Raw genomic sequence first — 14,942 nt, forward strand, 5'->3', positions numbered from 1 at the left:
TTTCTAGCTGGAGTTTCATTGATGTAACAGTGCTTATTATGTGTGGGCCCATCACCAAATTTTAGGTGTCAACTCAATCTGAAAGATTATCTTGTCCCACCTCATTCATTTTACAAATGAGGAAAATGAATTCTCAAGAGATTTCAGGACTTGCCCAAGTTGATACAGATAATTATTGGTAATGCTGGGCTGACAACAAAAGTCTTTTGACTCTTGGTTCAATGTTTTCTCCACTACACCAAAATGCTTTTGAGTAATTTGCATAAACATCAAAAAATTCAAAAGGGACACTACTTCATTTTTAAATGCGAAAAAGGAGAGAGATATAAACTCAGAATTCTTATTGAAAAGATACCAGAGGTAAGGAGAGGAATAGTAGTGTGAAGGATAGAAGGAATTTTTTATATACATTTTTATTGAAGCCTTCTGCCATTTTTTTAATCATCATAGTTATCTTCACTATGCTTCCTCTTGCCCATTCTGAAGGGCCATCCCTTAAAATAATAGTATTTTTAGTGACAGAAAAAAAGAAAAAGAAAAAAATTAGCCCAACTAATGAATACATTGAAAAAGTCTAAAAATACGTGCAATGTGTAACCATTGTGGACTTCCCACCTCCATGAAGGGATAGATTTGCAGTTTCCCCTTTTATCTACTCATTAGAGAGCCACCCTTTATCTTGATAATTGTGTTACATTCAATTTTCACTTTTGTGTATATGTGAGGTTGCTCTTTGCACTTCGGTGCTGTAGTAATTGTGCATACCATTTTCTTGACTTTGTTTTCTTTAATATCCACCAGTTCATGTAGAATTTTCCAAGTATCTCTTCATAAATGACATTATTTCTTATAGCACATTAATCACTCATGAAGTGCCAGAATTTGTTTACCATTCCAGCAATCAATGGACATCCACTTTGTTTCCAATTCTTTACTATCACACAAAGCATTGCCATAAACATTTTGGTGTATATGAAGACATTTTTTTCTTATCAGTGATTTCCTTGGGGTTTAAGGTCCAGTAGTAGAATCAATGATTTAACAAATACAGACATTTTCATCATGATATTTGCATACCAATTTTAGCTACCCCAACAACATAGTTGTGTATCTATCTTCCCACAAGATCTCAAAATTGCCATTTTTGTCATCTTTGCCAATATGTAGGATGTGAGGTAAAACCTTAGGGTTGTTTTAGTTTTAATTTCTCTTATTATTAATTTGGAGTATTCTTTCGTGTCCTTATGAATACTTTGCAATTCTTCATTTGATAACTATTTCTTCATATCCCTTCATCAATTATATATGTACACACATACATTTATACATATTTTACATATATATTATTCATATCTTGGATACCAAAGACTTATTAGAGAAATTTGGTACTGAGCTTTTTTCCCATTCAATTACTTCCCTTCCTGTCTTAATTGCTTTAATTTTGGATGTGCAGAAGCTTTTTGGTTTCATATAATGAAAGTTATTCTAATTTATACTTTGCAACTAGATCTATATCTTATTTGATCAAAAATGCATCTCTCACTCTCACCCGAGAGGCATCTGATCTGCTTCTCTTCTAATTTTTTTTAATAGAACAGCTAGGTAGATAGAGTGCTGGGTCATTTCATCTTTGTCGTTTGTTTGTGGTTCCTGAAATTAATGGTTATTATTATTACAATTCAGTCTATATAGGATTAGCTATTTCTATCTTTGTACATCTGTTTGCAATATTTTTGTATCCTAATACATGTTCAGTTTTTGTTTAAAAAAATGTCCCCTGTGGTGTTGAGAAATACATAGATTCTTTTTTATTCCCATTTAGGAGAAACCATAAGCTTTTTAGCTTTAGTTTCTCCAGTAATTTTTTTTGTTCTATATTTTCTCTTTTGTTTACCTTTTTTGTTAGACCTACCCCAAACTGAAACTGGAGTTTCCCATCACTATTGCTTTATTCTCTATGTGTTCTTGTAGCTCAGTTAATGTTTCCTTTATGAATTTGAATGCTGAGGAATTTGGAGGTTTATTACTGATATTGGATTTTTGTCTATGGTTCTTTTCAGCATAATGTAGTTTGTTTATCCCCTTAAATTTTTTAATGTTTATTATTTGTCCACTAGAAGGACTAAAACTCCTGCTTTTTTGATTAACCTGATGCATAGTAACTTTTTCCCCCATCCTTTCACTTTTATTTTATGTATATCTTTGTTTTTAAAATCTATTTCTTATGAGGATTAGATTATTGGGTGTTTCTTATCCAATTTGCTACTCTTCTCTTTTTTGTTTTATTAGATTAATATATTTAAGTTTATGAAGTTAAATTTGTGTTCCTTCATTTCTTTGTAATATTGTTTTTTTTTAAAGTTATGATTTTCACCCTTCCTCTATAAAGTAAGGCAGTGTGATATCTCTTCAGTTACTTAGTTTAATCTTTTTCTAAGATGGTCCCTATTCTCACTGCCTCCCTTCACCTTCCCTCTAATCATCTCCTCCCCTTTGCTACCCATTTATTTTTGGTGTTTTGCCATTAGTTCTTTTACTTTCTGGGGTGTAATGACTAGCATCTTTGGTGTGAGGGTTTGCTGAGTCCTTTTAAGTGTTGCTCATCCACCTTTGGTGTCTACCTGCCACCCAAGCTGTGGATGCAAGAAGCTGTAGCATGCACAGTGGCCACACTCAGTGCCAGGTCATCTCTGCAGATGGGTTAAACCAGGTTGAAGGTAACTGGTAGGTCACATCAGTGAGTCAGGAGGACGTCTACCCCAAGCATGTGTAGACTTTCCCAAGCAGAATGGATAAATGAGAATAATTTGTTCCAATGTCCATGAGGTGGTTGAAAAAAAAGGTACTGTGGAGCTCTTAGAGCTTGATCAGACATCTGCCAAGGTCATCCACTGCATCTTGGGCCATTGCCAGTTGTCTTGTCATTGGGCTTAGATGACTCTGAAAGAGAGAGTGAGGCTGACGACTTTGTGCAACTCTTTCTCACTTAAATCCAATTTACATAGAAGTCAAGACATCACACATTTCCCCAACATTATGATGTCATTGGTCCTCTTTGAAAATGAAAGTCAAACAACAGAAACTTTTTACTTTCTTGCTTTTATCTAGTCATTTAATTCCTCTCCTCTTTTTTCCTCTCAGTTAAGCAGATTCCCTCTTCTTCTCTTCCCCTTCACCTAATCCTATGAAAATTTTCTTCACAAAGTAGCCCAGGATGGCCAACTTTGAGGATTGGGTATTGGAGGAGGAGAAGGCATGGATAGCTGCCAAGTTCATCACTCATGTTCTGCCAGGATAAGTTAATGAAGTGTTTAATGATGTCCAGTTACTAGTTGACAATGAAAATCTTCTCAAGAAAGGGGCAGCTCATGTATTTGCCCAGGATAATATGGATCAGTTCACTTCAGTGAAGACAGAAGGATATGATGATCAGATCTTAATTACAGAGCATGGTGACCAGGATAGTGGCAGATTTTTAGATCCAAGAAATAAAGTTTCCTTTAAGTTTGACTATTTATGGAAAGAAGCAAGTGACTCCCAATCTGAGGACTTAAATGGAGCTCTGAAGTCATGGAGGGAATCCTGTGACAGTGCATTAAGCGTCTATATAAAAGATTATAATTCCAATGCCTTCTATACTGTTTATGCTAAAATTAGAGATGAGCAGAAGACTATTATTGCCTGTATTGAGAGCCACAAATTTCAGCCTAAAAAATTTCTGCCATGGTCATTGAAGATCAGAGTGGAAGTTTCCAATCACACTACCTATAGCTCAGGTGGTTGTAGTACTAAAAGTTTAGGTCCATTACTATGAAGATGGCAATGTTCAGTTGGTTAGTCACAGAGATGTATAGATGGTGAACAAGCTGCCAAGGAATGTATAAAAATCATAGAACATGCCAAAAATAAGTATCAGATTACTATTAGTGAGAACTATCAGACAATGCCAGACACCACATTCAAGGCCTTGTGTCAGTAGATTCCAGTCACCCACACCAAAATCTCCTGGACAAAATGCTCAGCTACGAGATTGGCAAAGAAATGCAAAATGCTTAAGGCTTAATGTGAAATTCTCCAATTGTAACAAGAAGAGGAAGAAGAAGAACAACAACAACAACAACAACAAGAATGAGGAGAACGAGAAAGAGAAGGAGAAGGAGAAGAAGAGAAGAAGAAAATGAAGAAGAAGAAGTAGGAGAAGGAGGAGGAGGAGAAGGAGGATGAGGAAGAGAAGGAGAAGAAGGAAAAAAGGAGAAGGAGAAGAAGAGAAGAAAATGATGAAGAAGATGAAAGAGAAGGTGAAGAAAGAGAAGAAGGAGAGGAAGGAGGAGGAGGAGAAGAAGATGGAGAACAAGGAGAAGAATAAGGAGAAGAAGAAAAGAAAGAAAAAAAGATTCAAAGTATGGTCTTATAAGAATGTGATTTGTAATCAATGTGTAATATATTTTGCTAGGGCTTTCAAAATTAACTAGATCCTCAAAATACTATTGAACCAATTGCATTGTCTTTATGGCTTTGTGTGTGTGTGTGTGTGTGTGTGTGTGTGTGTGTGTGTGTCTGTATATGTGTATGTGGTCCTTGCCATATAATTTTCTATTGTGACTGTATCTACTTGTAGGATTTTTTTTTTTTTACAAATTCAGTTATTTTTAACATTGAAAAAACAAAAAGAAAAAGATATGTCCTGCAATTTATGTACTGATTAGAAAATTTCCTAGCCATGAAAGCCCTCTCACAAACAGGCAGGTAAAGTTTTCAATACCCCCTCACCCTTGCCCTTAATAGTACTTCTTGTACACCAGTGGTTTTTACAGATCAACCAAGAGCTAAAGATTCTATGCTGCAAGATACACCAACAGACATCTTTTCTCTTCTCACTGTTGTGTGCCACTTAATGGCATCATGGTAGCTGTAGATTTTTAAATATTTGCAATGGTGTTTTTAAAGTCCTTTGGTGGAAAAAGGGAATTTTCTGGAAATTCCATAATGACTAGCTTCTCTGGGGAAAATCTGGGGGAGGGTGGAAGTCTGTATTGTTTATTTTTTAATCCAAAGACTTGAACCATATTCTCTTTGAGGGAACTTATTTGCTTTTCTCCTTTTCTGAAAATTCCCTTCCCCCTGGTAACATGGTTGTTATTGGCATATGCATTTTTAGAACATAGTTACCCTATTAATATAAATATATATATGTGTACATAATATACACACACACATATATATACATATATATATGTATATATATAATATTCAAGAACTGCTGACAGTCTGGATATAGAAGAATAAATATTAAACCTTGAAAAATGCAGATGCCTAAGGAATAATGGGCATATTGTGCTTTAATGCTTTACGGCAGGTTACTAGAGTTTGTACTGTAAGTGTAGGAATCAGAAAAGTGCACAAATCACAAATAAAAACAAAAAAGATTTGCACTAAAGTGAGAATAACTTCTAAACAGTGTTTTTCTATCATTCCTTGTTTCTTAATGAGAACACCGGCACTCTAATTCACTCTAAATGGTTTGTAAAACTGATTTGACATTCTTCTTCCACCCTGCCTGCCAAGAACTCAACTTAGACTATGATGCAGCAGCCCTTCCAGGATGGTGAGTGAAGGTATGTGTTCCATAGCTCTCAAAACACAGAGACACCATGGATTTGCTATAGCTAGTAATCAGAACTATGGATAGTGAAATCATTCTACGTTGTTTACACTTAAGTGACCAGGCCTTAACATGAGGTCATTTTTTTTAAAACCAAGTGCTGTTTTTCTATGTCATTGAAGAGGAGGATGTTTGTGCTTAAAGTGACATTGTTTTTGTTCAGTAACATGGTTAAGCAAGAATGTTTCCAATGTGTCCCATTACTTAGGTAAACTTTTTTTTCCAAAATAAAGTGTATTTGTATTATTCGCCATTCATAAAATCCCTCTGTATTACAAAACCCTTATACATACTAGTATAAATATAATGGTTTTGTTCTTAAAAAAAAGAAAATTTCCTTTACTCACCCTCTTCATTATCTATCCTCTCTTTCTGTCTACTCTTGATCATCCTACTCTGGTTCATGACCCCTATAATTATATAATCTCTCTATTTTCTGTATTCCTCAAAGAGTTAAAATTTCTGAGGTATCTATTCTGTACTCATCCTCTAAACAGTTTCTGCCACTACCTTGTAGAGTTTACTCTTCAGATTTCCCCTTCCCATTCCCAGTCCCTGAAAAAAATATCTATTCTTAGAACATAGAAGACACTACCCAATGCAAACATCTCCCCCATCTTGTCTCAGATTAGAAGTCCACCTTCTAATAATCTCCTTTTGGTCATCTTCCTTTCCTATTTGCTTCAAAATCTCTTCAGTGGGTTTTTGCCTTCGCCATCCCACTGAGATCAGTTTTAAAGTACCAAATTCCCACAGACAATACCCAACACATGCACCCTATCTTCCTTTACAGAATATCTCTTTTTACCCATGGGAGCATTCATCAGTGGAACCCATTCCCACTATCAAAATAAGGCCTATTTCTCCTCCCCTCCACTTTTCAATTTTTTTCCCTTCCTTCTCAGATATTTCCTTGTAGGTTCTTGTCTTCATGAAAGACCAAAGAGATCATCTTTCAGTCTCATTGCTAGGACTCAATCTGACCCAGATACATCATTTACTCTCCTTTTATCTTTGGTTGCCCTCTCTCTTTTTTATGCATCTTACCATTTTGTAATATAGTTTCACAAAAAAAAATTGATTCAAAAGTAGGTAGAGTGTCACAAAATTCCACCCATAATGCCCTACACCTACCCCCCACCTTACTTTCATCTTCACCCCTGTTTCCTAATGTATGTTTAGAAAGAAATCCCTTAGTGATCTCTCTGTTGTCAGTCTGTTGCTCTTGCTGTCCTTAGCTGATCCGTTCATTCACCCTTCCTGCACTTTTGTTGTCTGGGATGTTTGAGAAGCAGATATTCTCTTCTGTTCTATTTTTCTTTCTAAGAATGTTTCAAACACCTCTGTATTCTTGAATGTCCATCTTTTTTTCATTTATAATTAAGCTCAGATTTGCAAGAAAGATCACCCTGGGCTGCAACTCAAGCTCCATTACTCTTCAGAACACATTATTCCATTTTCTCCTGCATTTTCTAATGTGTATAGAATAGTCTTGTATTACTTGAATTTCCTTTCCTTGGTATTTGGAGATCTTTTTAAATTTAATCACAATATTTCTTAGAGTTTTAGCTATGGGTGTGTTTTTTTTTGAGGTGATCCATGCATTACTTCAATTGGTATTTCATTTTCTGTGTTCAGAAGTTCTGGACATTTCTCTCATATTTTTCTTACATTATGGTGTTTGACTTTTTTGATTTCTGTTCTCCTGGGAAATTTATGATTGTTAAATTTCATCTATGCATGCAGTCTTCAAGATCAATATGCTTTGCTTAAATTGAGAGCATGGTTTCTTTTAATGCTTTTTTTCTTTGATATTGTCATCACATTTGTGTATTTGCATTCTTAATATGTTGTCCTCTCTTTTGTTTCTATGGTGAGACTTGCCACTACTGATTCAAGTTTTTTTTTTCTATTTGAACAATTATATCTGCTCTGCAGGCCAATAAATTCTGTTTTCATAATTCTCATTTTTCTTTTAGCCTACTTAGGAACAACATGTTGGCTTCTCAAGTTCCACAGGGTCTTCTGTCTTATTCAGTGTTGAGTCATATTTGTTTTTTTTAGTAGCATTTATTCATAGAAACATGTTTCTTTCTGCTGTTAATGTTTTTCCTGTGATTTATTTGTTTATGTTTGAGGTCTTTGTGCTTTCTTCCTCATGAGATTTTGGTAATTTTAGACCTTTTCCCCATGACTTTCCCCTATTGCTCACTTTCTGACTCCTCGTCCTTCATGGGGGTTTCCTTGGGCATTTGATCAAAAAGCATCTCTGCCTCCTCCCAGTCTGAGCAATTCACAGTTTACCAGCCTAGGTCTCTGCCAGAAGTGACCTTTAGCAGGACAGTACTAACTCAAACTGGATGCTCACCCCTTTCCTTAGGCTTACTGGAGTGCCACACTGTCTCTCCCTGCCCCTCTCCACACATAATGTCCTGTCCCATTGCCTCTGTTTGTTAGTTCTCTGACCCAGGTATACAGAGCACTATAGCCAGGGTTGATTTCTCTGGTTTGAGGTTTGGAAGTCCTTGGCTCTGGGAAGAGGGGCATTGGTGTGAGGTTGATCACTAATTCAAGCCTAGATATGAATTCTCTCCTGTTTCCTCTATTCTTCCACTCTTATAGAGATCTTTTGTAGAACAGAGTGATGCCATGGAGCTTTCTATGAAGGCACCAGAAATCTTCCACAGACTAAATTATGGATCTCCAAAGAACTAGAAAGAGGGAGAGGAGACCAGGGTCTGAGGTTGGCTTTTGGTGTAAGTGCATGGATCAAATTGACTCATGAAGCCTTGCTGCTGGTAGTGTGGTGTGTAAGAGTGGGAGAGAGATGCTAAGTGAACTCAAGGTAGATATTATCTCATGGGTTTTTGTTAACTTTCCTTTGGGTTCCTGGTATCTTAGACCATGATAACAGCTGAAATTGTTTTATCTTTGGTGCATATTTCCATTTTTGAGAGGTTTGAGAAGTTGTCAGGATCAGATACAATGTCAAGTCACATGACCTAGAAGTCAGGAGGAATTTTCATTCACTTTTACCTCATCCCTTATTTTCTGTGAGGGTTTCTGCTAGGTTCTTTAGTGTACAGTGGATCTCCTTGGATAACTCCTTTGCTCTCATATATTACAACTGAAAGTTAATAACTTCCTTCTTCACATACCTAGGAGACTGACTGTTGACCCACATGGTGGTTTCTGAGTCATAGATTTCTAGCTCTTTTGCTCAACTATTGTTTTAGACTTTCCAAAGTTCTGAGGGATACTTGTATCTTCTAGTCAATATAGATTTTATTAAGATATTGAAACTAAGGTCATTGCAGGAGATGAGGTTGACTTTCCTTTTCCTAGCCCTGTAATATTACTATTCCATTTGATGAGATCTTTGTATCATGAGAAGTTCTACGGTACTTTGGACAGAGAGCTGGTCTTGGAACCAGAAAGACCTGGATTCATGTACTGCTTCTCACATATACCAGCTCTGTGACTCTGGACTAGTGACTTCATTCTTCTTGCTCTAATACATTCTTCAAGATGTTAAGTTGTGGAGAAGGGACTGACAGGGGCTATATTTATAGAAGAGATGATCATCTTTTGGAATTTCCTTATACCAATAATATCACTAGCCTAGTATCTATTCATCTTTGTATCGCTTTCTTCAAATGCTTGATTCTTTCAGGCATTGCACCTTTCATGGAGAGTCCTTTTATAGGATGATAGACTGTGGCTATTCTGTGCCATGGACAATTTTGGAATCTTAATCCCACCAGGGGCCAAGTCCCCAGCTCTCCTTGCATAAAGCATGATATTTTTCTAATCATATGGTATTTGATATTGAAAAGATGATATGGAAATATTTCCTACCTCTTAAGAATTTATTTACAGTTGTGTTTACATCACCTTCAACATCTAATTAGTTGCCAAGTCCTACTCTTTCTTCTTTTGTAGTACCTCTTATATCTATTGTTCTTCTGTTCCATTCCATTGTTACCACAGAAATCAGGTACATGTGCTCTTACATCAACACAATTGCAAGAGCATCCTTATCAGTGTATTTTAAGTCATTCCTCCTTTCTGATACATTTCTTCACATTGTTCCTAGATCATCTTCCTAAAACACCAGTTTCAGTATCAGTATTCCTATTATATAGATAAGAAAATAGAAGTTTAGGAATAGACAGCTAAAAAGTGTCTGAAGCTGGATTTGACCTCAGGTTTTCCTGACTCCAGGTCCAGCACCCAATCTACTCTACCACCTAGTGCATCCAAAAGTAGACTTGTGAATAGGATGTTTATAGCAGCTCTCTTTGTAGTGGAAAAGAACTGGAAATTGCAGGGATCTCCATCAACCGGGTAGTGTCTGAACAAGTTGTGGTGTATGGTTGTGACGGAATACTACTGTGTTACAAGAAATGATGAGTTCAATGATCTTAGAAAGGCAAGAAAAGACCAACAAAATGGTGAAGAGAAGTGAGAAGAACCTAGAGAACATTTTGCACAGCAACAGCAATTCCATTTTAAGAACAACTTTGAGTGACTAAGTCACTTTGACTATTATAAATACACAAATTAAAAATAAAGGACATATGAAGAGAGACACTATCTGCATCCAGGGAAAAAACTGATAAGATGCATAGAATAATTTTAGATACATACATACATATACATATACATACACACACCCACTCACACACCTATTTCTGCTTAATGCTAGCCCTCTCTATGTTGGGATGGGGGAGAGGGAAGAAAAAAAATTCACATGATAACTTTATTATATATTTAAAAGAAATAGCACCCTAGAGTTGCAGTTTCATGTGAAATCACCTTTTTAATTATACTATATTATGGAAATGCTTATTTTATTCCATATATTAAAAATAAAATATATATATTCGAAAAAGTATACTTAGATAACCAATACCTAATTTAAATGAACTCACCTCTTCTTGGCTTGGGAATCCTCAAAATAGGACTACTCATTTTCATGTTGAGAACCTTGATGAAGATCACTTTCCTCTTTTAAGGTCCCTTCAGTTTTGTCATAGTCATTTTGGGTCTCAAACTGCCTTCCTTTGCTCAGTTCATTGGAAGGAAAGGATTCATAAGGTCACTCTAATCTATAACATGACAAAAAATTCTATAGACTAAAATTTATTCAAAAGGCATTTTATCCCCAGTTGATAAATGGTCAAAGGATACGAACAGGCAGTTTTCAGATGAAGAAATTAAAGATATCTATAGTCATGAAAAAACAATTTAAATAACTATTTATTACAGAAATGCAAATCAAAATGACTCTGAGGTACTACACCACATCTATTAGATTGGCTAACATGACAAAATAGGAAAATGATAAATGTTGGAGAAGTTGTGGGAAAATTGAAGCATTAATACATTGTTAGTGGAGTTGTGAATTGATCCAATCATTTTGAAGAGCAATTTTGTAACTATGCCCAAAGGGCTATAAAAATGTGCATACCCTTTGACCCAGCAATAGCACTTCTAGGGCTGTATCCCAAAGAGATCATAAAAATGGGAAAAAGACCTATGTGTACAAAAATATTTATAGCAGCTCTTTCTGTGGTGGCAAAGAATTAGAAATTAAGGGGATGTCCATCAATTGGGGAATGGCTGAACAAGTTCTGGTATATGAATGTAATGGAATACTATTGTGCTACAAGAAATGACAAGCAGGTAGATTTCTGAAAAAACCTGGAAAGACTTGCATGGACTGATGCTGAGTGAAGTGAGCAGAACCAGGAGAATGTTGTACATAGTAGCAGCCACATTTTGTGATGACTAACTTTGATAGACTCAGCTGTTCTCAGAAATGCAAGGGTCTGAGACATCTCCAAGGGTCTCATGATGAAAAATTCTATCCACATCCAGAGAAAGAACTATGGAGTTTGAATGCAGATCAAAGCATACTCATTTGCTCTTTTTTCTTTTCTTTTGCTTCTTCTTTCTTGTGGTTCTTCCTATTGGTTCTAGTTCTTCTTTACAACTTGACTAATGTGAAAAATATGTTTAATAGGAATGAGCCTATATCAGATTGCATGCCATCTTGGGGAGAAAGGCGGGGAGGGAGGGAGCAAAAATTTGGAACTCAGGAGCTTATGGAGGTGAATGTTGAAAACTAAAAATAAATTAATGAAAAAGCAAGGCATTTTAAAATGTATCATAAAAGCATTCTTTACTCACAGTGGTTGAATAATGACTGCAATTTTTGTCATCCCATGATGCATGCATGTGTGTGTGTGTGTGCATGCGTGTGTAATGCAAATCATACAAATGGAAAAAAATGCCAAACAAGGACTAAAGATCAAAATATAGGGTAGGAAGAATAAAGGTTATAAGAGTGAGCTTATGTTTGCAAACAGATAAGGAGGAGCTATTGTTTTAGTTCACACATTTTAATATCATTTTTAAATTTACAAAAAGTTTCCCTCACAACCCTGTGGGGTAGATAGTGTCAGTATTATTATTCTACTTTTACAGATGAGGAAACAAGTTTTGAGAGATTAAAAGGTTAGTCCTGGTCATACGTTGAATAGCTATCTGATGGTGGATTTGAACCAAACTCTTTCTAACTCCAGGTTCAGCATTCTATCCACTGCCACGTTTATAAGCCATAGAAAGTATTCCTGGCTAAGTAACAGTCAACATAAAGAACTCATCTCTCCTTTGCTTTGGCATCCTCAAAATAGGATTGCTCATTTTCAAGTTGTGAATTCTACTGGAGTCTTTCCCAGGTCTTAATTTGACTGAGGCAACACTCATTCAGTGAGTAAAGCTAGGTAAGAAATGATGCAAAAGATGGGCTAGTTTGTCTACTTTAAGAAATGGATAGAAACTTTCAGGAAATGTTACAGAGATCATTATTGTTTTTATCAAGATTTTCTCTTTTGGCACTTTGACTAGTCTCCATGTTCTGATACTGTGTAACAAAACCAATACATATAATATTATTCTGCATATATAAATAAATTGACTCAAATCTCTAAATCATAAATTGTGAAATAATTGATTTAATGTCACAGACTTTAAAGAAACACATTATATATAGTACCATACAGGGATTATGAATCTCATAAAAATTGATATATGTGTAATGATTATTAAAAGAACTATCTAAATACTTAAGAACTCCCATTTTCTGAGGAGATTCTGGTTTGCTAGACACACTATACCTTAAATCAATAAATCAAAAATCTTTGCTTTTGACAACCACATTCTAGCATTCCACTTGTGAACTCCCTCACTTAAATCTAATTCACTTGCAAATCATGGATTCAATTCCTGATATCAAAGGACAGATATACCAGTAAAACATTATATAGATAGATAGATACAGATAGACAGAGATAGATAGATAGAGATAGATAGATAGGTAGGTAGATAGATGTGTGTATGTATATATATATTTAAATTAGAGAAAATATTCACTATTTAACTAATACAGTTTGGAGAACTGGTTGTTAATTTGGCAGGAAACGGAATTAGACTCACAGCTTACACCAAATACACCACTGAATCCCAGCTGGATGATAACATTTTTCTTTTAAGTGGAATAAAGTAGAATAGTTACCTTGATCATTAAGGAGAGATTTTCATTTTTTGTCTCTTCAACAGATAAAAAAATTTATTTAGAGAACATATAGATATACTTGACTTCCCTAAAACACAGTTGATCCCTACCTCCCCAAATCTACTATTTTTTGAATTCCTTGTACTTTCCACATTCTAACTGACATTTTCTGTATATGTGTTTTATTTTCCTAATTAGATTACATATTCTTCAAGGTAAAATATGTGCTTTGTTTCACTTCTGTATCCTCAGGACCTAGAAAACTAGAGATCTTGTACATATTTGCTTAATAATTGTCTGTTATAATAAACAGTTAGCTAACTAAAGTACTGTCTCAAGAATTTCTTTCAACATACTAGATCAGATCCCACTGGCCTCAAAATGGCAATATAATATCTAAAAGGGCACTTTTATTCTCAGAAAGAAGTTTGTATAATTAGTGAGGGAATCTGGCTTGGGAATTGTTAAGGTGTGAAAAGAAGTATGGAAAGATTGTGTGATTTATTTATTTAAATGCATAAGCCTTTTTTTATTCTGTTTTCCCCTGTTTATAGTATATTAGTAGATTTCCTGCAATTTGAATTTCTTACATGTAAATTATTTTAGATCTATTTCATGTTCTATTTACTTCTGAAAACTGTTAAAGTTTAAAGACCTTGGTTTATCTGACTTTAGTGGCATTTTTATTGTAAAGTGTTTTAAGTTATTCATATTTTGTTGTCTTGGCTTTTCCAGAGTATTTGTCTTAAAATAGAAATTTATAATGCAAATTTCACTGGAGAATTTTCTTACATAAATGTTACTAGATATAGATAGCTCATTTTCTCACAATATTTAGTAAATATTTAGTAATAAAAATGTTTAGTGATCTAAAAGTAAAAGCTCTTTAGATTTCTTAATCTTCTATCTTCATGTTCTCATTCTGGAAGGAATTTGTAATAGAGAGGTCATTCTCAGTAATAATAGTTAGCACTCATGCAATGCTTTAAGGTTGATAAGGCACTTTACCTATAACATCTCATTTATAGAGGTGTAAACTAGATACTTAGTATGCATGTGTATGTGTATGTGTGAAATCCTACCACTTCTTTTTCAAATATTTCTTTCAATTAGTAATAAATTTAAATAAAATAAATGACTTCTGAGTAACAAGACAAACTGAATCTACCCTAATCTTAAAGCATGTTATCTTGTACTTTTCATTAATACAGTTGTGGTACAAGGGAGAATTACAAGTGCAAATAGAGGTTGGATAACACTAATTAGTAACTGCAGGGTATTTAGATGCTAGCATAAAGGTCAGTGTTTTGGATATTTTATATAATTTAGCAGCCTTTTCCCAATTGTGCCTCCCACCTTCACTGGTTTTTAAAAATAACAAAAGAAAAAATGTGATTCTACAGGGTTATAATCAGAAAAGTTGCTCTATTATTGCTAAAGGAAAGGGGTAATCACTGGATTTGCTCTTCATTCTGCTGGAATGGTATTACTTACTTTGACCTGGAGGATTCTATTCAGAATATCTGAATATCTGTTAGCTCTCCCTGCACTCCTTATTGATAATAAAAGCATTTTAAAAGACTAGAAAGGTTTGCCAAACTTGTATATCTAGATCAATGAACTTTGTTAAGCCAATTACGTTCATTTAAGCCTTGTGTTTATTACTTAAATGTAGCTGATTAAATAAATATTGGGTAC

The 14,942-nt window shown here is 34.9% G+C and overlaps 1 protein-coding gene and 1 pseudogene across 1 annotated transcript in view; both read left to right on the forward strand.

Moving 5' to 3' along the window:
- Positions 1-3,214: 3,214 nt before the first annotated feature.
- LOC114031538 lies at positions 3,215-4,106 on the forward strand (annotated as a pseudogene).
- Positions 4,107-5,580: 1,474 nt separating this feature from the next.
- Positions 5,581-14,942, forward strand: part of LOC114031440 (myc target protein 1-like) — a 33,337-nt gene continuing 23,975 nt past the window's right edge. The window contains exon 1 of the mRNA XM_027846510.1: positions 5,581-5,605. Within this exon, the coding sequence (XP_027702311.1) occupies positions 5,581-5,605 (25 nt within the window). The remainder of the gene's footprint in view (positions 5,606-14,942) is intronic.

This window comes from Vombatus ursinus, unplaced genomic scaffold (genome assembly GCF_900497805.2).
Source record: "Vombatus ursinus unplaced genomic scaffold, bare-nosed wombat genome assembly UNPS02015175.1, whole genome shotgun sequence".
Classification (NCBI taxonomy): domain Eukaryota; kingdom Metazoa; phylum Chordata; class Mammalia; order Diprotodontia; family Vombatidae; genus Vombatus; species Vombatus ursinus.